The sequence below is a fragment of the Bufo gargarizans genome, chromosome 4, assembly GCF_014858855.1.
Source record: "Bufo gargarizans isolate SCDJY-AF-19 chromosome 4, ASM1485885v1, whole genome shotgun sequence".
In the NCBI taxonomy this organism is placed as follows: Eukaryota; Metazoa; Chordata; class Amphibia; order Anura; family Bufonidae; genus Bufo; species Bufo gargarizans.
The window spans coordinates 463,262,872-463,290,476 of NC_058083.1; the positions used below are offsets into that span (position 1 = coordinate 463,262,872).

Genomic DNA, 27,605 nt, shown 5'->3' on the forward strand with positions numbered 1-27,605 from the left:
AAAGTGTATTGTTGGCCGTACCTACGGACAGTCCTATTTGTGTGAGGAGCTCCCAACTCTCCCGATAGATGTTGAGGGAGAGATCCCAGGAATTAAGCCACTCTTTTTTCACTCTCTCCAATGAATATGCATACATGTTCAGCTTAACTAAACCTGTAGGTGTATGGGGGGAGTCAGGAGAGATAGCTGTAGGCCTAAATGATCTTTAGGCTGCAGCTATTGAATGTGTATGGCCAGCTTTAGTATTTAAAATGTGCTGTAAGTGTATTTGATCTTCTAGAACTCTTAAAAAAGAAAAACACGTACACACAAAGGAATAGGTCAACCTACTTAATTGAACCACGGAGCAACCCTTTCAACATACTAAGGATTTAACCCCTACAGACAGCTGGATTTTTATCATCCCACCGTGAGGGTCATGACCATTTACGCGGTTGTTGCACACACCAGCGATGGAGCGGTTGGTGGCAGCCTATGACAACAATGACTGGCACGCATACCTTCACAGGGAGTCGTGCGACAGTGATCTTTTAGCTGTGAACAGTTCTTTCCCTCGTAGTCCTCGGAGCAGTTACAGAAGTAATCAGTGGCGAGGTTAAAGCACTGGGCTTCATTCTGGCATGGGTTGGGCTCGCAGTAATCTATGTCCAACTGTAAATGTTGAAGGGGGAAGCAGAAGAAAAAAAAAAAAAAAAACAAAGGTTTGATTATTACTCTATCCAATGCGAAAGAGAGCAGACACTCTGGAATCTGACCTTTTCATCTAGCTGCCTCCATTAATTTTATTTAAAGCAGAATGAACAGCCCTGGTTTGCCTAGATCGGAGCAGGCAGATTCAGGATATAAAAGTCACCGAAGGCCAGCAACGAACATACAACAAAACTTTTAACACGAATACATTTGCGATCTGTTTAACCGAATGGATCCGATTTCTCATACTCGTTCCATCCCCCACCCCTTCCCAACAAACACTTTATTGGCAGACAGCTGTAAGGAGTTTGACTCTATAGCAAGCCTGGCTGAACAGAAGGTATTTAGTGTACAAGTCATTAGAAAAAGAGGGAAGGAGGAAAAAAAAAAAAAAAAAAAGCCTACAACAATTTCTTAAGGTTTGCATTTCACAGCGCTCACCTGACAGAGGTTTCCAGAGAAACCAGCAGGACACAGACATTGAAATCCATTGATTTCATCCTGGCAGTGACCCCCATTCAGGCAAGGGTGGCTGGCACATTCATTGACGTCTTTCTCACAGCGCTCCCCTGCATAGCCAGGCGGACAGATACAGCGGAATCCATTAACCAAGTCCTGCAATTGACAGAGGTTGAAACAAAAGGAACGCTGTTTACCGAGATCCAACAATGACACTTGTTCAAAAAGAAAATCCTGACACAAAAATCCCTGAATGAATGTAGTATATTAGGTTTTCTGTCAAAGAGCGCCAGCGTCCCCCGATCAAAACAAACACGGGCGTATGGGCACAATGAGCTGACGCCGGCCGTACACAGATTTTTCGCCTATTGAAATGGGTATTTGTCTGACTCCCATAGCCTAGTAATGCTGCTGTGTGCATGCAAGGAATAAAGTCAGTATATCATGGTGCACACACTTTGTTGACTTTTAAACAAGAATAATTAAAGGGGTTTTATCAGGTATGAAAGTTACCATTTATTCACAGTAGAGGGAATAACTAATAGAACGGTTGGGGTCCAACCCCGAGAATAGGGGGGGGCGCGCTTAATTCATTTTCTATGGGACTTCCGGAAATAGCAGAGCACTGTATTCTGCTATCTCCGGCAGCCTCATAGAGAATGAAGGACAGGAACATCCATCGGGACAAGAACATGAGAGCCCCATTCTCAGGATTGGTGGGGGTCTCAGAGGTTAGACCCCTCACTGATCAGTTGGTTACCCCTTATTCAGTGAATAGGGGATAACTTTCATGTTTGGCACAACTTTTTTTTTTACTGTTATTTTTAAATCCGATCTGCAAAAAATATTATGGTATAAAAGACATCACATAGTAAAATGTATAATATATACAAACACATACACCTGAGAGTCAGACTGGCCCACAAAAGTAGCAGAAAAAATAAATAAACTGAAAATAACATTTGCAACCAATAGCTTCCCACTAAGGTCTATTTCTTTCAATGAAAGCCTTTCAGACTTTGACGATATGGGGTTTGGGCCCTGAGAATAATTTTATCTGGTGGGCCTAAGGAACCCCAGTCCAATTCTGATACACCACCCCTAACCACACTGCATGATGGTAATTTATACCTTTATAGAAACTATTCAACTTAATTAAAATTAATATTAAATGAATGACTGCTCGAAGACGTACCCTGCACGTTCCTCCATTCTGACACTGGTCAACACAATCATTGATATCTAGATAGGGGAGAAAAAAAAATAGAGAGAGAGGTATTAGACAATGGTAGTTGAACCCAAGGCACACTTCAACTGACGGCGACAGAAGGCAAATCTGTATTACTGGAGATAGATAGAGCTTTTGTGGAGTTTCCTGCATCCTTTCCTTTAGATAAGCTTATTCTTAAGGGTGGGACCTTGAAGTAATTCTTCCACCAGCTTTCTAAACTTCACATCATTGTTTCAGCCACGTTATCAGAATATGCCCGTACTACAGACTAATACGTTTTGATAAAATTGTATATTTACTTTCCAGGCTGACAACTCCCTTTTTCCTTAAATTATATCAGGCAATGTATATTTTCATCTAGGGTTCAGAATCGGCTAGAGGTTAATTTGTCTCGGTGGGGACAGGAAAATGAGGACATGCTATACTTACTAATGTCGCAGTTCTGACCCGTCCAGCCGGGGATGCAGTCGCAGTAGTAACTGCCAATCAGGTTTTTGCAGGAATTTGCATTCACGCAGGGTTTAACTTCACACTCGTTAGCATCTTAAGAAAAAAGAAAATGGATTAGTCTAGATAGAAGCAACTGTGGCACTACACGTCCAAGCCTCACTTTCCTGATGGTACATGTTGGGCCTATTACGTGTAATGGGAACATTTGGAGTACTTATCGGAATCTTTTTATGACGTGTACAAAACTAGGTGTGAACAGAGTCTTATTTAGGAGTCATGGGGAGTGCATAATCAGAACCCTACCCTCATATAGTTCACTATAGAACTGATCCAACTAAGAGACTGGGACAGGATTATATTGTAGTAAAATATAGACCTAAACCATCCCGATTTTTTTCTATTAGGGTTGAGGAAGGGAAAAGCTTTGGTGGCTTATTTTTTTTTTTTTTATAGGAAAATAAGCCACCAAAGCTTTTCCCTTCCTCAACCCTAATAGAAAAAAAAATAAAAAATCGGAATGGTTTAGAGAGAATATATATATATATATACACACACACACACACATACATATACACACTCTAGTAATCCTGCCAGCTCATTAAGCTCTGCTCTCCTAATTTCCCATAAACATATATAAGTATAACCTTTAAACTGTCTTTGTCATTATTCCCTGAACCCTTACAGTCCAGAACATTTGCCTTTAAAGGTAAGATTTGTAGACAAAAAGTAAAATAAAAAATCTCCTTCAGTTTAATGGTATTTGCCCAATTGCTCATTAAGAAGAGTAAGAAGCAATTGACCAGATCAGGAGGGGAGGGTGGGGGCTTCCTTCACTATTGTCAGGCAGATTAGAGGGTTTCATAAAGAGAACGTAGACAACTCATTCTTCATGAGATCATCCACATTTTGGAACCCAGCTGTAAAGTCCTGGGTATGTGGGAGTTGACACGGCTGAAAAGATACAGCAACTTTCCCACAGGACCAAGCAGTGGAGAACGTAGATTCATGTTAAACGCTTGTCCAAAGTACACCACTTAGTTTAAGCAGACTCATTTATTGATGGTTAATGCTGTAACCAAGCCTTACAGTGCCAGCAGTGCTCACTTAACTAGAACGTGGAGAATTCCTGCACAAGGAGCCTTTTAATAAAACAGACATTCCTTACTAGAATGGAGCAACTGGGGAAAGAAAAAGGTAGATCCAAGTCTCTATTCACACTTTCATCAAGGTTCCTGGTTTTCTGTTCCATCATAGAACCAGAAAAATGGATTCTAGAACTTGGGGAACTTGAGAGTTGATCTTGGAGACAACTACTGTAGGAGGGGCAGTTATTTATATGTGGCTCTTTCCTATATATAGCACTTTATGTTCTAGAAATGCAGGATAACATACATCAGGGAGATACATTACAGCACATGGACCCATGTTATAGAAGACGAGCTGCGCATAGAAGAGCATTTTCTAGAACCATCCAAGAGAAGCCCTTGTAATCTTCCAAATGCTACTGGCCAAAGTCAAGGGACAAATTGATCCTGCTGATTGCCTCTGATGCATTATTATATTAAAATACAGAAGACCTTTATTGGCCACAAATCCCCTTTACCACGGCATGTGTTTTTTTTTTTTCCTAATAGTTACCTATTTGGCAGGTTTTTCCAGTCCACTGGGAAGGGCAAACACACTTAAACCCATCTACTAGATCTTGGCAAGTTCCACCATGCCCACATGGATTCTGGGCGCAATCATCTATGTCTATAAAACAAAATAATAAAATTATGCAATGAAGATCACAGGATTATCTAAGACATGGATTCTTCAGTTGCTATATCATAATAAGCAATACATACTGATGGAGCATGTGGGGCCAGTCCACCCTGGAGCACAGTTACATTCAAAGCCACCAGTGGTCTCCTGGCAGCTTCCACCATTGTGGCAAGGATCAGACAGGCAGGCATGTTCGGCTGAAAGAGGAATATACACTTAGTTCCGAATAAAAAACAAAACAAAAGAAACTAAACCTAAAAACTCTACCCCGTACACAGACCACCTTGCTCGGCAAGATGTGACCAGCACTAATACCTCGATATCTTATACTCATTAACAGTGCTTGGTTTAACACAACTTCAAACAAGAAGGAAATAATCTTTCATGCTATGCTGACCTGATCAATGTGCCATAGCTTAGATCAGTTGAGTCTGAGCCAGGACGAACACAGATTCCCATAGCCTCAGGAGAAGGCATCAGCACACAAACAGAAAAAAAGTAGCAGCTTAAAAGGGGTTGTCCAGGATTAGAAATCTTTGACCCCCCCCCCTCCCAGAAAAAGTTCAACTCTTGTTCTTAGTCGATGTCTATTCTTGTAACTCAGCCCTATTTGCTTCAATGATATGAAGCTGCAATACCACACACAGCCTAAAAAGGCGAGAGTGGCGCAGTTTCATGAAAAAAATATAAATTTGTGCCAATTCTAGACAACACCTTTAGCCTAGACTTATAAACGTGCATATTTAATTAATTTGTACAAATTATTATTATATTTTTATTACCAATTTCACAATTCCGTCCTGAATACCCTTCTGGACAGGAACACTCGTACTTGTCTGGGCCGGTATTGCTGCAAGTGCCTCCGTTTAGGCAGGGCTGGTACGTCCCACAGGAGTTTAAATCTGCCAATAAAGACGAGATGCATGGGTCATGGATGAATACTGTGAGAGCACCATCAGAAGGTACGTCGACGACAAAGATTTATTCCTGGGCTCGAAGGACTAATATTAATGTCTACTGGCTCTGCAGCTGTTCCTTCAAGGTTGGAATGTAATTTAACAATAATACATGCACACAACTTGCATAAAAAATAAAAAAAAAGCAAAAGGCTTCACTTGGGGAATGTCGAGTTTGCTGTATGATTAGCATACCTTTGTCACAGAGTTGACCACCCCAATTCGTTTCACACAGACACTGCCATGGTTCAATGCAAGTGCCATGGACACATCCTGGGTGAGGAATGCACTTGTCGCAGTACTGTCCCTGCCATCCATATTGGCATCTAGGTTGGGGAAAAAAAATCAAATAAAAAATTGAACGAAGGTTTATACAATTGGCCTTCAGGCTTCCCTCCCGCTTGCATAAAAATGTATTGCATTCCTAGCGGGTGAATTTGGTGCTCTCTTGTAAACAAACCTACCCGTAAGTTTTGCCAAGGTCTGTAAGCCAATCTTTTTACAAAAGAATAACTGTTCTGAGAGACCCTGCATGGTGCCATTGAGCACAATAATACTCTATTCTCAAGTCATTCAAATGAGACAGGGAGGGTGGGTGCTCCCTACAAATCAATCTCTAGGCGATGTCAGGGTGGACAATCAATTGCATGTACAAAAGAAAAAAAAGAAAAAAAAAAAAAGATAAAAAGAGCCGAGAACAATGGCAACGGCGCTTTCCTGCCTGCCGACTTTTCCTGACCAGTTTGTGTATTATATATTTTTTAACTAATGCACACACGCTGTATAAACAGCCACTCTCATTTTCTGTGATCCATGTTTAGAAAAATTAATTATATCCGCTAAAAAACAGAGGGGAGGCCGCCATTGGAAATCATAACCACATGAAGCAGCAAAGATAGGAAACAGACGTGCAGAGTTATAAAAGGCTAGCGGGGTCTTCAATATTACATCAAGGATTCCAAAGCTAAACACTTCTTCAGTGCCCAAGACCAAAACTTCCCCCAAAGCGGTCTTTAAATTTGTAAAAATAAACCATTAGATGGAGGTCACTCAGACTTCAAATACAAGTCTGCGAGAGCAAATCCATATCATGGGAAAGTGAGTGCATTCTGAAGCAGGGGGAGAAAAGGGGAGCCCGATTAACCCTCAGCTCTCCCATTCCCGTCATATGGTATTCACACAATGCTTATTAAGAAAAAAGCATTGGAGTGAATTGATGCCTTGTGGGCCAAGCAGATGCCCTCCGTAACAGTTTGCGAGAATGCCAGGTGGATTGTTGCTACGCATGGAATTTCAAGTAGCATCACCAAAATGGCCTACAATAATTTAGGTGCATTTTAGTATCCCTATTAAAATACCAGACCTTTTGTGGTCTTCTGAAAGTCTGGTTCATTAGATTGGGTACAGACGTTAAAATGAACCCATATTACGCCCATGTCAAAGCAGCTTGGGTCTTGGTTCCTGGGCGAGATCACCTTGGTTTGTCTCCGGGGTCAGCATCCACCTCGGTTACGACCCTATAATTTAGCTCTTCTGTACTATCCCAGCCAATCACACCATTTATTTTGTTCAGGCTTCTCTCAGACAAGACGATGTATGCAAATAACGTGTGGGAAAGTTGCACCTTAAACAAATAGCGTATGAGCAGTAGTGCATGTCTGAGCATGGAGTGGGAGGGGAGACAGAGAAAGAGAAAGGCCTAAAATCTGGAAACAAAGCCTGTTGTTCTTTTGGTGACACAGCAAGCCGTGTTTATTTAAGTGACAAGTGCACAAATCATTAGCCCTCGTCTCATGATCCTGGGTACAATGCCTAGAGCATTTACTTTATATGTGTACTATCTGACTGCCTGAACTGTGTATCATTGGCAGCCCTGTTGTGCTATGGAAGGCCGATTACATAAGAACACATTTTTGAACAAAAATTAAAAAACAAAAAGCATTATTATTTAATTACTTAAGATACATTTTCTATAACTATAATAAATCTGAAATATAAAGTAACGTGGAACCTTCTCTGCCAAAACTGGGCCTTGTGCATGTGAACCCCTATATAGGAGAAGATACACACTCGTCTCACTGCGATTAAAATTTACATTTGAAGTTTATCCTTCCCTGCGATATAGCAAAAGCTTAAAAATGCCATAAAGATGAAGAAGATGAAAGATGATCTGTAATTCCACTTCGTCCCAATATTTTAATTATTAAATTGTCCGGGTATGTATAAAACCTGCTTTCCATTGTATGAAAGCCAGAGCACAGGCAACTTCAAAGCTCAGCAACAAACAGTGTCTACTGACAAGATTCCATCTCAGCCATTAACCTCTCAGCACTCAGATGCTGGCTCACAAGAGCCCAGAGACCCAGAGATTTTACTAATCCCATTCTAAAGAATGCCTCACTTTTTTTGCCTATTGATAGACTTGATGTGGGGGGATGGATAGTACAAAGTGTTAACCCCTGTAATGACACTGAGCTAAGAAGTACGCTGGCAAGGATCCCATTATAGCTCCTACACAAGGACGTGTGTCACAACTGTGTACAGGAATGTAGACTGGGACATCTATACACTGGCTGCTAAAGTTTTAGAAAGTAAATTGTAATGTAGTTTACCTGCATTCTCCAGGAACCTTGCAAGTGCCATGTTTTGGGCTACAGCCTTGACTGCATATTGCTTAAAGAAAAGAAAATACAAAAATTACATGTGGTCAAGGTTAATCATTTTATACTACGAATATATGGTAGCAGATAAGGGTGGTACCGATTACATCTACATTGACACATACACACTTTACAGAGATTCCAAGCAGAACCTCAACAACTATGTTATGGGATCAGCAATAACTTCAATTCATGCCATCAATGGAACCAGTTTTAGTAGCCAATTCTTAGGTACACCACTGGGAATTCAAAAAAGTACCTTTGTTACATTCAGGTCCAGTCCAGCCTTCCAAGCAGGTTTTGTTGCCGTTCTGGTCACAGATATAATGTCCAAAAAAATCATCTCTAGGCCGACAGAATTTATTGCAGCCAAAGCCATAATAATGTTCCCCACAAGTTACTCGGATCTGATACTCGAAATGTGCCATTCCAGAGTTTTGTTTGAGGGTTTGCCATTGGCGGCTAGGGTTGATCATCCCGGAGTAGGTGGCCTTGTCTATAATGTCATCACGTTCTTAAGGAAAATAAAATAAAAATTAACCAATAATGCATGATCATTAGAATTAAAAATTATTATCTAAGATTTAGAGGATCTCAGCCTTAAATCCTTCCTGGCCTACTAGGAGCACCCAAGACACGCGACATGTCCATTGAAAACAGGCATCTGCTTAACATTATAACCTGAAATAATATTTCACAGTAGCCCGGAATATTGTGTATATCTGTGGTATTTCACTCTGTACCTTGGGCCTTATGACTTAAACGATCTGACACAGTCTTACGACCTGCAGCCAAGCTCTGCTTTGACTGCAAAGTGAAGAATTATCATAAAGCATTGAAATTAACTCGGCACACAGTGGAAAGAAAAGCACAAGGACAGACCATTTAGCACAGCAAACAAGAAATCGTAAGGACCTTGTATGACAAACAAAAGACGGGGAAACTGTACAGAAACGTATGGAGATACTTGTGCAGGATATTATAATAGTAAAATATGTGTTGATGCCAAAGGTAACTATTTTTAGGGCATTATTCTAGATTTTACATATTCAATGGTCACATAGTATACAATTTATAAGGCCACAAGATATGGATACTGTATGGAACACTAAGAAAGAAAGAACTCTAGAACAGTCCAACAATGGTGCACCAACACTAAATGCGCTTTGAAATTTCATTCTTTACATTATACATATTTGATTGCCAAGTTTTTGCATCATTAAATGTAAAATTTGGCCCCAGAAATTCTTCCATAATCCTTAGAGGGGACAGTAATGCCAGACTACAGCAACCTTGGCTTGCACCTGCCCTCGTCATCGCACATTTCAAAACATTTTCATAACCAATAAATGTTCATCTTCGAAGGGGGGATGTCATTCTTCAGATCAACCTATCAGCACTTAAGTGCCTAGCTCTGGGAATACCATTAGCTTGCAGGAAAAGAAGAAATAAAAACAAACTTCTATCACTAAACCCTAGCCGTTTGACTTGAAGGTCAAAAATGAGACCCACTGTGGTCTCTTGATGGGAATGAACTGTTGCTGTTCCTTTGTTTATTTTTTTGTGCCGTGAAAAATGTGGTGATGGGAGAAGTGGAGCAAAAACTGTGGTTTAACCCCATGCACACTTTTCTATGGGATGACTTTTAGGCACTGAAGGTGAATCCATTTAACAAACTTGGCTAAATGTTTCTTTAAACCTCAACCTGGTCATCAAAGATCTTCCTAGCAGAATAACCATAGAGGCCTGAACCAAGAAGTATCTAAAAGATTTACTGTCTGCTTATTCAGATATACTAAAAAAGTGGCCACACACATTAGACTGTCCAAAAAGGCAGGACAAGCCAACCACCTTACATGTACATAATGTTTGGCCAACATTTGCTAGGCCTATGTTGGGTGGGGAGGGAAGAAAACCAATTTTCATATGCCCAATCCTTTGTTCTCCGGGTAGAATAGCTGCCACCCCAAGTGTCTGGTAGAGGCATACTCCCTTCTCCCCATTCAGAACACAGGCACGCTTGGCCAAAACAAGTGTTCATGTGTATGGTCAGATTGGGAGGAATATCTGTTGGCTAAACAGCTTTTGATGATGTATGGACATTTTAAATGGGTATTCTCATTTCAGTCACCCACGGCGGAAATGAGATTGCCCGCCGTGTGCGTCAGCAAGGATGGACAGAGTTACAGAAACTGATGCATGGGCTGTGCTACACTCTTTGCATAACTCTCATAGAGGTGAAAGAGTGTTATGGAAACAGTGTAGCACAGACCTGGGAGCTACAGAAAAGGTCTACTGTAACAGTGGGTATTTCAATCTCAGTTATAAATGGCTGAAAAATACCCCTTTAGGGTAGAGGTCACGTACACAACTCTTTAACAGTGCTGTACAACATTCAAGTCTGGAGCCATAATATGGAACCTATAGAAGTCAGTATTCCCCGCTAGATGCATATGGCGGCACTAGAACAGTCAGGACTCCTTGCGGGAGGAAAGGGGGGGCTCTGCTGTGTACATGAGGCCTAAAAGGTCTTTAAGATGTCTCCTTTAGGGAACAGGTTAACTTTCGTTATCTGTGTTGGCTTCAGATGTACCTACATACTCTCAAAGGTTGGTATCTTCTCAGAAAAGTAAATGACTATTGATTGATTGTTAGCGAGTCAAACACAAGATAACTTCCCATATGGTTGCTATAATGTACCTTATCAATACTCACCATTGGTCTCATTATTGTGATCCCACGCTTCAACAACCAAGGTGTATGATCTCTGAAAAAAATAAAGTTAGGTCATGTACAATAAAATAAAATAAAAAAACACGTAGATAAAAATATTTAAACTGAGATATATAGATGTATATAGACCATAGACGAACACACCCGAAGAAGTCGGATCTAAGTAATTGTGCCAATTGAAACCTAAATAGGCAACAGATTACACGTAAATCAAACATGATCCTCTTTCACCTTCTAAGCTAAAACTTATCCAGACTGATTCAGCAGAGACCTTTCACCTCAAATTACTCATCATTGTCAACACTAATGAGTTTCACGCAATTGACTGGGGAGAACCAATAAACACTCTTTAAAAAAATAAAATATGAATAAACTGCTTTAAAAAAAAAAAAAACATAATATTTTGAAAAACTAAACAAAAATAGGATAAGGACAGAAAATATGTGCATATTCGTATAGTCTTCTGCAAAAGCCAATTCACTGAGCATCTGAAGTGAAGTCTCCTGGGAGTTTTTGCTTTTCAGCACCTCTTTGAAAGCTTTGTCTGCAATAGACCATCACTGCTCCCACAAGTATCAGGTAACGAAAAAAAAAGGACTGATGAATTTTAGGGAGGTTGGAAAGAGGAAAGGTTCTTTAATACAAAAGCCCAGAACCTAAGCATTCAAAACCTTTAGGGCACGGCTATGTGTCACATTTATAGTCGCACTAATCTGACTAGGAGATCTCATACATTCCTGTAATAATCATAAGCATCTACTGCTTAAACTGACTCCTTAGCTCTGGATGGTTGCCAGCCATTGTATACAGCCACCTTTTATCTCTACTCCCCATAGCCAAGCCCGAGATGCAGAAGCTCTCGCTCTCCGCTCAGCACAGGCTTAAAGCTCTGACGAGGTTTAGATACAATGGGACCACTTTAAAACATGTCTTCAAGGAGACTAGAAGTGGCTAAATCCTCTGCAGTATTCTCATGCGAGCAAGTTAGAGCTGGTGCCCGGCAAGACAGGAACTAAACTGAAAATTACTTGGCTCAGCCATGGTAGTAGCTGTAGATCCCAAACCATTTGGAAACAAGTGGAATGTGGTAATTACATAGAAGACAAACCAGAAGCGCACATAGCATTTATGGAGAAAGGTAAACACCTTGAAGGTGTAGGCATAAAGACAACTTCAAAAGTCAGCATAAAGCTACTTCTAATAACTTGACCGAGCATGCTGTCTTTGAAGGAAAGCCCTTCTTTGTGAGGCTCCACTTGGAATACTGCCTAAATATGTTTCATAGTCAAAGAACAGGATTCCATTTTGTTCACAGATAACTGTGGGAAAATTCAGAGACGAGTAAGCAAATTTGGACATGCTTGGACATGTACATAGCTTCCAATACAAAGGCCACAGCCAGGGCCATTTACCAGGTTATGAAGCTACACTCTCCGACCATTTACAGCATGTATTATATTTTTATAGGCTTTTATTCGACTTGTACAGTCCGGGGAAAGAAAATCTGCAAAGTGTTCACAACAATCTACAAAATACTTGCTGCTTTATTACCACACCTTCATTCTTCTCCTTCAGTCGAAGGAGCGCAACTGCTCTGGGATTGTTGCTTTAAAGACCGAAGTTAATTTAGAGTGGGTGATGGGTATAGCACGGTCAAGAAAACCTACGGTATTTTTACACACAACAAACCCTGCTGATATGGAGAAAGACGAGGACGATTTAGGGATTTTCAAAAAAAAAAAAAAAAAGGAGTTCAAAGTCAATAGCGCTTTGTTTTCTAACATTGCAACCAACTTCCCCCCCCCCCCCCCCCACATACGTTGAGATACAAGAATAATGAAACGCTAATCATCAAACCCTAGGCGTTAAAAATATGTACTGTATAAAAGCCATTTAAGTAGGGGCCAGAACACTTTACATATACAACTGCCTAGTAGTAATTTAGCGCAGCATTATAAATGTGTCACATTGTGTCAAGGTGCACCCGCTGATGATTACCAACCCTCTTAATATATTTCATACAGTCCCCTCAGTTTGTCAATTTGTCTTTGAACAATGTACAGAACAGAAGGCCAATGATTTATATCTGCCAGGACTGGAATGCCGAACTGATGTTCATGCCAAAGTGGTTGACTAATTACTAACGGAAGACCTAATCGGGCGCCGCACTCAATCCAGATCTGCCAGCCTAGTAGCGTGAATCTCTAGGTCAACTTCAATTTTTTTACCTCTGAAATTTTTGCACAGTATGGCGTTTGAGTTCTCTCTGCTAATCTTATAGGGCTGTGATGGTTAACCATTCAGCACTCCAACTGTGGTAAAACTACAACTCCGAAGATGCACACTTGCTTGGCTATCCTCAGAACACCATAGAAATGAACAGAGAATGCTGGGAGTTGTAGTTTCACCACAGCTGGAGGTTAGCCATCACGGTTAGGCCCCTTTTACCGAGCATGACAGATTAGGTCCAGATGCGTTCACTGAAACTCGCACCACTTTGCAAGCAGGTTCAGTCAGTTTTATCTGCGATTGCGTTCAGTTTTTTCCACGCAGGTGCAATGCGCTTTGATGCGTTTTTCACGCAGCCCCATTCACTTCTATGGGGCCAGGGCTGCATACAAAACTATGGGGCCAAAATGCTGAATATAGAACATGCCTCGATTTTCACGCAACGCAAAACTGATGCGTGAAAAACAACGCTCATGTACACAGACCCATTGAAATGAATGGGGCAGGATTCAGTGCGGGTGCTATGCGTTTATGTCACGCATTGCACCCGCGCGGAAAACGCCTTATAGGGCAATTGAGTTGCAGGAAAAAAATAAAATATATATATATTTTTTTTTAATAAACCCAATCCCAAAAACACAAAAGAAATAAAAAAGTAATCCTAAATCACAAATTTATTCCCACATCCACGGCAGATTTTTTTTTTATATGAATGATTATTTTGTGCATCGTAGACTGGTTTAAAGCTGTGGAAAAAAGGGGCAGCCAGGAAATATGCAATGTGCCAGACAGACAGTCAGTCATTGAAAAAAATATATACATTTTTTTTAAAATAAAAACCAAAACATTTATTTTTGAACATTAGTTCCATACGGGTTGTAAAGAATCAAAAATTGGAATAGCCGAGGCGATCCCACTGTATACTTGGCTCAGGTACATCAATGATCCGGACATTCGTACGTGAAGCTCTGTAAGCAGCACGAGATATAATACCGAATGAAAACAGGGGATGAGAAGAGCTCATTCACAATTATAATGGGAACTGTTGGTTTAATAATGGGTGAATGAACACTCTCATCCACCCTGGTGCATTCAGGTTTACTGAACATCTCTGGAATGAAGGCAACCAGCAGGTTTTAATGTTCCCATGACCACAGATGACCCCTGATAAATATACATCCCTCCCAAATAATAAAACTGCACACAGTCAACGTATTCAAATGAGAGATCCGCACAGTGTCAAAGATCAGCTGTGTACTGATAACGTCACACTTAATTAGCCACTAGAGGTCTGACCCAGAGCCAAAAAATAATATACCCCTCCAGGAATACCTTGAGTGTAGAGGTCTTTACAAGCCACGCCGTGAATGTAGAGGAGGCCTCATTTCATCTACAACTATCTAGTGAGCATTAATAATGATCTTTAAGAAAACGGTATCTAACCATGCACCATAGCCAGAGATATAGAATGTCAAATCACCACACGTCCACATTTGACTAAATCATAAATTACCAACAATAAGGTAATTTCCTAAGAAAGGGCACAGGATGGAATAAAGGGTTGTCCAGGATTAGAAAAACATGGCTTCTTCCTTCCAGAAACAGCACCTCATCAGTCCATTGGTTGTATCTGGTATTGCAGCTCAGCTACATTGTAGTAAATGGGGGATGAGCAGAAATACCACAGGTGGGGGGGTGCAATTTTAAGAAAGTTTATATGTTTTTAGGATGACCTCACAAAAGGCTTTGGGTGAACTACAAGTACCAGCATGAAAGATCACTGCTAAAATGGAAAAAAATAAAAATTGTCGTCTTCTCTACAACAGCATGGTAAAAGTACAAGAAATAAAGTAAGACCCAATATGGATGCCATTATAGTTCCCACTGGTATTGCCACTCGGCTTTTTTTTTTTTTTTTTTTTTGACTCGTGAATGACAAAACCATATCATTATGCACATATGCCTTTCGGGGTCTAGAAGAGCTGGTTGGAACTACACAAACTGGAGCGGTGGTCAGATTCGCTGTCGTACCATGTGCCATTTCAAATACGGGGGGCTGATGTGGGCGAGAGGTCTTTGGATCCCCCTAGGCATGAGAAACCAGGGGCAGCTACTACCTATATCCCCTATAGCAGGGATCAGCAAACTATGGCACTCCAGCTGCTGTAAAGCTACAACTGCCAGCATGCACACTTTCCTCTTCCTATTCTTGTAACTACCTTAGAAGTGAAAGGAGGAATCTGGGAGTTGTAGTTACAGAACATCTGGAGCGCCAGAGGATGCTGATCCCTGTCCTATACTAACACTCTGTTGGTTGTTATCCAGCTTTCCTAGAAACAGATGTACGTCTGAATTTTTAAGACAACCGAATTGCTTGGAACTTTAGCGGGAAATGTGTGTTAAAGGGGTTGTGCCACAATTAAATTTATTTTAATATAATTCAGCATTAAAAACTAGTTACTTTTGTATTTTCTTTTTAGATACTCTCTTTGGTTCATTATAAGAGTGCCCCTGGTGTTTAATCTACACAGTAACAAGCATGTCCACCTAATGAGGTGGTCGCACATGCTCAGTTCTATCCGTCAGCCACATCTACTGTTAGAAGCCGTGGGGAAGAGATCCGCTGCAAGAAGGACACGCCCCCCGAGTGCCAGCCTGAAGAGAATCTAGCAGATCAAGTGGAGCAATGAATGGGGAGATCACTGGATCTATGTGAGGTACAGGGCTGGTTCTAGCTTTGTTAGAAAGAGATTGCATGTACTATATGATGTCTGATTTTTATTTATTTTTTTACAGTAATCATGGCATCATCCCTTTAAGCGGTCAGATTGGCACACATTGTACACGCCATTCGTACGTTTTTCACAGCATTCGTCTGCACACATAGAATGACAGACATGCAGTTTTAAGCGCTGGCTGCTGCCTTGCCTACAAACAGACACTAAACACTACGCCGTCTGTATATGCATCATGTAGTTGCAATTTCCACATACTTTGCCAAGAACAGAGCTTTCACCAGATCTGAGAAAACACCTAATCACGTAACGCGCTAGGGAGCCCGGCTCGTAAGCTCTACAAAAAAGGCAACAAAGCTCTTGCCGGCCCTTGTCCGTAAATTGCTGACTGGAAGGAAAGCCAGCTTTCACATAATTCCTAGAGAACCAAAAACAAAACTAAAAGTGATGAGCAACACCTTCTATACCGATGGGGCAGCAAAATAAAGCTGCTTACTCATCGCGTAACCCATGAGCATCCACCGGCAGACCGCACACCAAACACAGGGCTCCTCTAATGAGCAACATGTGTGATAGGAGCCATCAGATTGGCACGGTGAGGAACCCAACGCCATCGCCAACAGCAGTGCCATAACCACATCAAGCAACAACTGCAAATAAATAAATTCATTAACCAAGTTTTTTTCTCTCTTTCTTTTCCGCGTGTGTCAGAGTAGCCAAGCCACAAACCGACTTTGTGAACTTGTACGATACTGCTGCGGACATCGTGCCAAGTGATGTAGGGCAGACAAATGCCACCATCCAAACTATGCATGCGTTGTATCCAATACCCTGGGCTGATCTCTGATCTGGCAAGCCTACTGGAATAATGAGTATCCTGTGAATACATAATGTGCTGAAGTTGCTATTGTGTGAACTAAGTCCATGGTTTGTCTGGGAGCCGAGCTCTGCTGAGTCTACTGCTGCTTCCTGTTGCTCGTCCTGTATTTGCATTATTTTTGGACGGGCCCCCATTATGTTCTGTAATCCTCGGTGCAGTCAGAATGGCCAAGCTATTGTTCTTGGTTAACATTAGCAGTCATTGCCTGTCTGGGTGGCCAGACTACAATGCATCACAATTATAAAAAAAATTACTGTGCAAGATTTATTTATTTTTTTATAATTATCATATCAATAATTCAGTGAACATATACCAATAATCTGTCATCTGTATTCATCACACACATTATATATATATATATATATATATATATATATATATATATATATATATATATATTTTAAGTAGTTTTCAAGTTATCCCTAACCCACAGGACAGAAGGTAACTGACTCATCGGTGGTGGTCCAACTGCTGGGACCCCCACTGATCCCCAAGAACGAGGGTCCCATGTTCCCGTCCTGATGGAGCAGCAGACCGATTATGCACCCAGTGGCTTCATTAGTTCTCTTTAGGACTGCTGGAAATAGAGCGCTGTGCTTGGCTGTCTCTGGCAGTCCTATAGAGAATGAATGGAGCAGCAGGGCGGATGCTTGGCCCCCCTATCCTATATTCTGTAGATGGGATATAAGTTTCACATCAGGAGGGGCATTTTTGTGCAAACAAGGTCTACTGCGGTCATACTGCAGGCCCGTAATTAAGGCCTCATGCGCACATGTTCGGTCCACATCCGATCTGCAAAAAATGCATTTCAGTGCAGCCACAAAAGATGCGGACTGCTGGTGGCATCCATATGTCCATTTCGTAGCCTCACAAAAAGACAGAACATGTCCTATTCTTGTCCGTTTTGCGGACAAGGATAGGACATTTCTAGAGAAGTGTAAAAAAAAAAAAAAAAAAATAAAACTGTTGCATGCACTCAGCCTGGATCCCAGTTTAGCGGACTGCAAAACTGATACTGTCGTCTGCATGAGACCTTAGGCCTCATGCACACGACCGTTGTGCGTTTTTGCGGTCCGCAAATTGCAGAGCCGCAAAAACACAAATGGCATCCGTGTGCATTCCGCAATTTGCGGAACGGCACGGACAGCCATTGATATAACGGCCTATTGTCTGCAAAACGGACAAGAATAGGACAGGTTATATATATATATATTATTATTTTTTTTGCGGACCACAGTATGGAGCAACGGATGCGGACAGGACACAGAGTGCTGTCCGCATCTTTTGCGGCCTTATTGAAGTAAGCGGGTCAGCATCCAAGCCGCAAAAAAATGCGGCTCATATGCGGACCAAAACAACGGTCATGTGCATGAGGCCTTAGGCTGAGGCAACACTGCAACCTCGCCCACAACACACACATCACAAGACCAAAGATCGTAGTGTAGCGGTAACAGCATTGCAACTAGCGAAAGTGAGCGAAGTCCTGTTGCGACCAAAAAGATCACAGAAATCTAGTAGGTTCCTTGTGACTGTCAGGCTGGGATCTTGGCAACTTTTGCAACGCAACTTGACCCATTCACTAGTTACGATAGTGCAGCGCAACACTGCACTCTTTGGCCGTGTGTCCGTTGCCCATGGCGTCACATGTTGAGCGACAAAAAAATAAAAAAAATTGTACAACTCGCTGTCATGTGATTGTTTTTAATGCCAAATCAACACTGTAAAACAGTCAAATTGCAGAAGAGTCACAGTCAAGCCACTTGCTCTGTGGTCTATGAGTGCGACCAAAAATCCAACAGTGTTGAATGTATCACTATTAGCCTACATGCACACGACTGCACAGGGTTTAGCGGTCTGAAAATTCCAGATGCCGCCCGTGAGCGTTCCGCAATTTGAGCGTTGCCACAGAAACAAGGAGCAATGGCAGAAGTCTGTGTGCTGTCCGGTAGCGAACGGGCCCGGGAACCAAGCAATGATCGTGTGAATGAGGCCTTACTTAAAAGTCATGGCATGTCACGTGTTGCATCCCAACCCCATTTGCAATGATCAGATGCAACGTCGCGCAACACCGTCATGTGGCCCCTTTTGCAAAAATATGAACTTGCTCAATGTGGCTCGACCTAAAAACAGCAACCGAAAAGTAAAAAAATATTAATAAATAAAAAATTCATAAAGCCTCAGATACCATAAACCATAGGGAAGTAGACACTTCTTGTGGCCATAAATTCCTTACCCACCATCTTAAAGAATCCCACCGATAATTAAATGCACTAGTTACAAAAGGGTGGCAAGGTTAATAGATAGAATACCAGCTGGGCAGCCAAGCACAGCAGTCAGGTTCACACAGCAGGCAGGAACAAGAGCCCTTTCTACTTATTTACCTGAAGTGCGGAAACTGGGTTGAGCTGGTAGAGGGACTTTGAACATCGTAGAGCCTCCATTTTTATGATACGACTTCTCACACTGTGGATATGAAGTGCGCCGACTGTACAAGTGCCAGCTCTGGAGACTGCTGACCTTTTACCCATCATTTACCTGCCATTATCTTATCTACATCATAATTTCACTCCTTTGGCGGCGTCTTTATTCCTAGTTGACTCCGTTATCTGGCAGAAAACCATATAGTAATGAGATACGTTCACATTAACTATGTGCTGAAGGCTGGTTTCACACTAACAAAGCTACAATGGTTCAACCCGCAAGCTGAGGACTATGGGGGGGGAAGCGTGCGGCAGACAGTTCTTGATGTCCCTTGGGGGTCATTTTTATTCAGCAATGTTTGGTTAAATGCATGTGGAAACCTGGATAATCAGGAGGGATCCACATGGGATTGTTAACATCCTTGTGGATCATCGGGTTTGGTGTGAATTTTTACGCCATTTGGCTTCATCTGGTTGGTGAAGCTGGCCCTACTGGCCAGCGAACAGCTCTAATGGGCCTATGATTGTCCTGCTGATGGGCCTATAAGGGTTGCTGGGGAAGACTTTTCTCTTCTCTGGTGGGGTCAGAGCTATATATGATTACTCCTGCAATTTACTATTTGTTTTACGGGTCTAGTTTATGCGTTTGGTAAACGGCCTCCTCTGTATGGGTGGACTTATTTAATTCTTGGTATTTAAGCCTCATTCGATGACTGAGCTTCTGGTTTACGTATTTAGGAATTTTAGGTTAATAAAAAGTAGGCCGTGGCCGTTTAACCTCACATATCCAGTGTTGCGTATGTAACGCCATGTAAACCCAACCAATGAGCATCGTACAGGATAAAAAAAATGGCTGCTTTTTCCTCCTAACCAGTGCCACACCGCTCCACAGGTTGTATAAGGTGCAGTAAGTTCAGCCTTCACTACAAGGGAGAGAATCCGCAATACTACACATGACCCGAAGACCCGTGCGGCAGGCAGCGGTTCTCCATTTATAATCCTGTACAACCCCGGTCGAGCTCTAAATGATAAGGGTTGTAGTCCAACAGCTGTAAGTCCAAGTAAGTCCATCCAAAGCCAAGACGGATCCGTTTGGCTTCGCATTGTCAGGCGGACACCAAAAACGCTGCAAGCAGCGTTTTGGTGTCCGCCTCCAGAGCGGATTGCAGGCGCAACGGAGCCAAACTGATGCATTCTGAATGGATCCTTATCCAATCAGAATGCATTGGGGCTGAACTGATCCGGTTTGGGCCGCTTGTGAGAGACCTGAAACGGATCTCAAACGGCAAGCCAAAACGCCAGTGTGAAAGTAGCCTTATCTGTCCAACTGGGAAAGGTCAACAAGGTTTAGCACATCAATTCTTAATGCAAGCTGGTGGGGGCTGCGGAGGAATGCTTGTACAATACATCAGTGTTTCATAGGTGATGTATTACATACAACAAACATAATATTAACTGCTGGGGGGGAAAGAGACCCAATTTACTACGTTTATTAAATCACCCATTTGTCCATATGGATTTTGTGGGGGAAATAAGCAGAGGCAAAAAACGCCTTGATCACAAGCTATAGCCACCATCATCCTTCAGATTGGGAGCTATGGTTTATACGTATCTGGATTAACACTGGTCCAAGAATAGGACGATTCAGCCATTAAGGAGCAACTATCTCATGAAAGCAAATGCTCTGCCTGATAAGGTCTGAGGAAAACATTAAAAGAAGCCGCTTCCTTGTTAGATAAAGGCTTCTGTAAACGATAAAATACCGGCTGAGGAAAAGAAAATGGCGACGACATCCTTGATATGACAGGAACCAGTAACTCAAACCGCAAAGCCAAATATCAGCTTTTAACGATACTACAACAACAGCCCGTCTGTTGCCCATAGCAACTGACCCCTTTATAACTCATAGCAACCAACTCCATTACAGCACAGGAAAGAAGACTAAACACATTATCGGACTCGTTACTATGGACAACAGAACCAGCCATGATTTCATACGAGGCCTACCACTGTTTCGTAGGCCTGTCCTATGTGACATCACAACTCCTGCAAGGAAATTGAACAAGCCTGATGCAAAGGAAAAGTGGAGCAGTTGTCCAGTGTAACCAAATACTGCAGCCATCTTGCTTCTTCTCTGGAACAGAAGTGATGAGGCCTGGATCCCTACCCAACATTAGTACTACAAAATCTCCAACAGCATGGAGATCAGCCCCCACAGGCATGGCTGCCATTGCTAGGCCTCTTCTCGCAAAGACTATGGTCAAATGACTGTTCATTACAGTATCCACTAATGAAGTTGGAGTTTCCCTTAAATACAACATATTCCAATAATCCCTATGGCCTCAGAGAACACCACACAACATATTTGGTGCCTACTAATAAACTAAAGCCTTATCAATGTATGCAAGAACAGTTCTGAGGGTCCCAGTAAGATGTTTGATAAGAGAAATAAGCATGATTAAAAGGGGTTTTCCAAGATTTTGATACTGATGACCTATCCTCAGGACAGGTCATTAATACCACGATCGGTGGGGGTCAGACACCCGAAACCCCGTCGATCAGCTGTTGGAGGAGGCTGTGGTGCTCCAGAGAGCTCCCTCTCCCCCTCACAGATTAACAAGAACAGTGCCTTCCATTGGATTGTGGTCATGCTTGGAACTGCAGCACGGACCCAGTCACTTGAACGGGACTGAGCTGGACCTAGGCCATGCAATTGATGAACAAGACGTCACTGGCCACAGCCTCTTCAAAACAATGGGGGTGCTGGTAGTTGGACCCCTACCGAGAATATCCTATCAGAATCTCGGACAACCTCTTTAATTGGAAACCCCTAAAAAGTAAAAATGTGTGACGCACTGCAGTTGTATAGCAGTTTTACGTGGCAAAACTCATTATACAACCACGACCTCTAGAACCAATAAAAGTGAAGATTTTTTTAGTACTGGAGCCCTATATAAATATACTGTATGGATGTAGATCTAAGCTGTCCGATAAAATACCCCCTACAGTCTGAGACACGAAGAATGTGATTACTGGAGGCTGCTATTAATTACAGGCCTAAATAAACTCAATTATACACAAAACCAATGCAAAGACAACAGCCTGCAAAGTGACATGATGTGATTAGGAAGGATGAGAAAAGGCAAAAATCAGGAGAATCGTGAACACACTGGATCCTCTGTGCAGTAGTAGGCCATTCCCATTCGCAGGTGCAGGAAAGTTTCGCAGACTTGTTTTGTCCCAAGTCGGTCTGTAACCTAGCAACTTTGTCAAACCAATGACTTTACATTTATTTACAGCCCCCTATTCTCCAGGCCCATTACTCAAGCCTACACAACAACAAAGTCTGCTATCCAATCCATGAAGCAAGAGGTCTAAAATACAAAGAAAGACACAAAAGGAACAAGTCCAGTCCCACCGACATCAATCCCTGACACAGTCCGTGCAAGATGCACCACGTGCAAAGTGCAAAATAAAAACAAATAGGAGAAATGCTGTTTCTTCCAACTTAATGCAGATTTGTGGAAGGAGATCCAAGAAAAAAATAAATATATATATGCAACATCACTAACTAAAAGCAATAGATGCTGCTATATATATATATATATATATATATATATATATATATATATATATATATATATACACACACACACACACACACACACACACACACACACACACACACACACACACACACCAGTCATAGGCCACAATGAAACAGTGCCTCCCAGTGGCCAACGTACGACTGAAAACCAGTGCACGTTAATTACATAAACATCTCAGACATTAGAATACTTTATTTCAGGGCAAAAGTTGACACAACTGCATATATTCGCCAATTAATGGTCCTCGGTAATGTCTTTTTAAGACACATCTCGCATCTCCCCCGACAGATAAGAGAACAGTAGCCCTTTATAACGGAGCAGAAGAAGTTGGTCAGGATCAAACACCTGAATTTATTTCCTCAGGTTAGTAGGCAAACATCCGAATGAGCCAGTCCTTCAAAGCAAGAATGGGAAAGAAAGTCAAATGCCACAACAATGGAGGCACTACCTGCGTTGGCAGGACTTCAAATACCACAAATTTTTATAAAACCTTTTATCCCTTTGATGGTAGTTTTTGATAACAGTTTTATCTCACTGCAAGCAAAACCTGGCTCTTTTTCTCCACCAACAGAGGCTACTTATGTGAACCAGGGTATTGTGCCAGTATCTGACCAAACTTTCCTTCCAGATCAGCTCAGGAAGCCTCGATGACACAGCAAAGGACTACAAGTACTCTCTACAGGAGAGGGGGGGGGGGGATTATTCTGCATTCTTTTTATGGAGGTTATACGATATACTTGTAAATCAGATTGCTGAATGCAAACGTCCAGGGAGACTGACAATATAGCAAGCAGAGAACATGTGATTGGTTCCATACTAGTCTAGTTACAACAGGGGTGGCCTCATTACAAAAAAATCCCTCTGGTCCCATTGGGCAAACGCAAGGTTGAAAGCCGGAGAGTGAAAACCACCAGTAGACAAAAGAGAGCTGGCCTTTGAGCCAATTAAACCCCCCTCAAGGTTAAGCAATGGATGCCCACACACCAGGAAGACTGATAGCCGGCCAATTTAGCCCGCCAAGGCTTGGCATTAGAAAAACAGTGGCAGATCAGTAGTTCTGTCGTGGACCTTATTAAATTTAGTACCTTCAAAAACTACAGATTTTTCTAAAGAATCAAAAATATGCAGTTTCATAAAAGAACAAAAAATAAAAAATATAAAAAAAATAAAAAAAATTGATCTGGAAACCAAAAACTGTACTAAAAATATACAAAGCTTCATAAAAGAAACCCTAAGAGATCCAAAGCAAAAATAGATTTTTGATCAGTAAGGCAAAAACCCTACTAAATATACAGTTGCCCACGTTGAGTTTGCAGATCCTCAGCAACGTTTCACCTGATCATGCCCTTTAATCCATACAGAGCCTTGGCTACAGCAGTGATAGCTGCTGAACAGGACTAAGGGGGGAGCAAAAACGGGCACCACCAATTTGTCCACAAATGGACAATTCTCAAAAAAATAAAAAAGTTAAAGTTATTATGGAAACTTTGCTGTGAAAAAGGTCTCTGCTGCAATGATTAATACGAATGGCATTCCTTGATTCAGTGGAGCTTGCACACCCACCCTGCAAACACCTGGCTGGGATCGAAGGACACAGCTGGAGGGGAAGGGTAGGGCAACCACTGGAACGGGCAGGGCGCTTGGAGATACCATAGGTACGACAATACAGTATGAAGTCCTGTTCCTCCTGGATTGATGCCAAACCTGCTTCCAAAAGCATGCAAAAGAAAGGGATCGCTTACACCAGCAGAAACAATCTCCCTTGGGTAGCAAAAGGGCAATTACCACCCAGACTAACTTGAGTTTACCAATGCAAACCAGATGAGAGCCCACAAGTCGGTCGCAAAAGGAAGTGGCGCAAATGAAGCATTTAAAAAGCTCACAGAAAATACCACTGCCAGTCACTGTTGGTTGTAAGCAACACCGTGAAGGACAGGTGTATCTACAGATCCTGCAGTCTATACACAACCATGTCCTGGAGCCATCATCTCCTGGTGGGCATTTACCCCCCCCCCCCTTCCAAATCTCAGAAACCTACGCTTGCCCATAGCTTTTCTACAGCTGTAGATGCACAAACATATTAAACCACAAGAAGGGAGGGGTGCATTGGAAAACTCAGCACAGCCGGACACTGCTAGATGGGTTTAGAGGAGATTAGTCCACTTCCAGCTCGTCAATGCTATTTGAACATCAGACCGAACTTCTGACCTCCTAATGCACTCACAGTCGGGGCGATAAACTGCCCATGGGCAGCACGGTGGCTCAGTGGTTAGCACTGGTGCCTTGCAGTGCTGGGGTCCTAGGTTCCAATCAAACCAAGGACAACAACGTCTGCATGGAGTTTGTATGTTCTCCCCGTGTTTGCGGGGGTTTCCTCCCACACTCCAAAGACCTTAGATTGTGAGCATGGGGGACAGCTGGATGCGAATGTCTGTAAAGCGCTACGGAATATAGTAGCGCTATGTAAGTGCATACAATAAATAGATAGGACCGAAAAAAAACTGCAAAAATTATCTCCTGAGGTTCAGAACAGGCAAAAGTCCATTAGACAAAGTAACAAACATACACATAAAACACGCCACGAGAAGGGTCACAACGCACCACGTTTATGTCAAAATTGCTACTAATGACAGGTCATAACGGAGAGCTGGCGATACTAATGACGGGTCATATTTGACTAGGACATCGTGAGGGCCCATATCTTACACAAATGACTCAGGTTTATGGGCAGCTTTACACCGAATTCCAATACAGCGCTACACGGGATACACAGGTTTCTATGAGCAGCTAGTTCTATTCCCAGGCACTCCTCCCTCTCTCCTGGGTCACATACTGGAGATCACAGTCCACTTTCCCTCCTCTTCCCATGGTCTCCATTTCTGTATCCCTAGCAGTTGAATTAACCCATTGCACGCCGACAACCAACCAACCTACTAAAGACATCTCATTGTACAGCTGCAACACATTTACCCATGGCATCTTCCTACTATGCACCACCGCTGGAGCCCTTGACGTACAGAGCCACGGACTCTGTTGGCGCCACTGCCGGTATGCAGGACCAAGAGCAAAAATAAACAAAAAAAAAGTAAAGAATAAAGCATGTGGGGGAATAAAAATAAAAAAAAAAAAATCACAAGTGACTCACCGGCCAGGCAAAACTGAAAGGGAGCACAATCCTGTTCCTCTCGGTGTTCCTGATGAATTTAAGGTTGAAGGAATTCCCTCCTAAGACAGGGGTAGATCCATAGCCAAAACTACAAGGGCCCCCAGAGGACACCCTGGACTGGTACTCCTTTAGGCAAACTTTAAAATAAGTATCACACTCATCCCTGGTGCACTTTCTATCGACGGGGTTCCTGGTGCCATCGCAGCAATTGCCGTTCTGCAATTCTCCATTGGGATTTTGCATAGATAAGATTTCCAATTCGAAGTACCCGGATGCTACGGACACCTGTTACGAAGAAAAGAAAAAAAAAAACGAACACCTTTAGGATGAGCATCAACATAAAAATGCACTCAGGGCCACAAGGTGCATCTTAAAAGGGACAGTACACATATATATATTTTAAAAAAAAATAAAAATAAAATTCATGCATGCAGTGATTTTTTTTCTCTCCAGAAAAATAAATTTATAAAAAGTCTGCTCTCTTGAGAACATCCAGAAGTAGGACTGTAGGTGCAGTGTCCCTTTAAATGCATGCAGAAAAAAGAAAAGAAAAAAAGTAGCATGGCGCCTGCAGAGAAGTGGCGATGCTGAGCTGCTGATCCTTGCAGGTGGGCTGGTGCATACCTTCAATGGGAAGCATAGTGCAGCGATGAGGAGCCTGAAGGAGGTGTCAGAGAAGAGGGGTCTCCTCCGTAAAAGCATTGCCTCTCTTCTGCAAGTGCTGCCCTGGAGCCACTGATGGCCGGGACCGCTCCACAGCTCTGATATAGGCTGCTGATTTGCTCATGCACGAGTGGAGGACAACACACTCCTCTATTGTCCTGAATGGCAGCAGCAGCCCCCTTTTATCTCTGGCTCCTCTCTCCTCAGTTAGTAGGGATTCTGCTCCTTTTCTCTCTCTCTTTTTTTTTTTTTTTTGCAAATCAGCTGCAAGCGTCGGGTGAGACAGACAATGAGAGCTGAGAGCAGAGTGCAGGCTGAGCGAGAGACTGCTCATCTATGCCCGGGCTGCAGGAGGAGCAGGAGGGACGGCTCAGCTTAATATTCATGATGCTGGGTGGCCAGAGGCTGCAGCCGGCCCCTCCGCCTCCCGGCGCCTCCTTCTGGGTCCTCCTCACACTCCGGCGGGAGGGGGGCGGATAGGAAGGGTCTGTCTGTAGGTGAGGGAGACAGGTAGGAAGTCGGGATTAGCTGGCAGCAGACAGGCCAGGTGCCAGTCACAACACGGCAAGGGGGGCGGAATAGCAGAGCCGAGCGAGTGCAGACTTGTGCCATGAGGAAGAGGCAGGAGGGGTGCAGGGCTGGGAATTCCTGGAGACACATTTTCACAAGTCTTCGCTCCGGTCGCGCTGTTTCCTCAGGGCGGTTATTTCACCTCAGTCGTGTGAAAATACTGAGAGGACAGCGCGCTGTCATGTGCTTCAGGCTACATGCACACCAACGTTGTTTGTTTCCGTGCCTGTTCCGTTTGTTTTGGGTCAGCAAAATAAAAAACGCGGACAGCACACCGCGTGCTGTATTCGCATCAATATGTCGGGTTCCGTTGCGCCGCCCAAAAAAATAGTGCATGTCCTATTTTTTTCTAGTTTGCGGACAAGGATAGGCATTATTACAATGGATCCGC

The 27,605-nt window shown here is 42.6% G+C and overlaps 1 protein-coding gene across 1 annotated transcript in view; it reads right to left on the reverse strand.

Annotated features, from left to right (window-relative positions):
• JAG1 (jagged canonical Notch ligand 1) overlaps window positions 1–26,977 on the reverse strand; it is a 39,017-nt gene extending 12,040 nt beyond the window's left edge. The window contains exons 1-13 of the mRNA XM_044288813.1: window positions 26,606–26,977; window positions 25,961–26,266; window positions 10,926–10,977; window positions 8,470–8,724; window positions 8,163–8,223; window positions 5,746–5,876; window positions 5,377–5,496; window positions 4,678–4,791; window positions 4,469–4,582; window positions 2,810–2,923; window positions 2,345–2,391; window positions 1,132–1,305; window positions 501–651 (exon numbers count right to left, since the gene is read on the reverse strand). Of these exons, the coding sequence (XP_044144748.1) occupies window positions 501–651; window positions 1,132–1,305; window positions 2,345–2,391; window positions 2,810–2,923; window positions 4,469–4,582; window positions 4,678–4,791; window positions 5,377–5,496; window positions 5,746–5,876; window positions 8,163–8,223; window positions 8,470–8,724; window positions 10,926–10,977; window positions 25,961–26,266; window positions 26,606–26,683 (1,717 nt within the window). The 5' untranslated portion in view covers window positions 26,684–26,977. The remainder of the gene's footprint in view (window positions 1–500; window positions 652–1,131; window positions 1,306–2,344; window positions 2,392–2,809; window positions 2,924–4,468; window positions 4,583–4,677; window positions 4,792–5,376; window positions 5,497–5,745; window positions 5,877–8,162; window positions 8,224–8,469; window positions 8,725–10,925; window positions 10,978–25,960; window positions 26,267–26,605) is intronic.
• Between the last annotated feature and the right edge of the window lie 628 nt (window positions 26,978–27,605).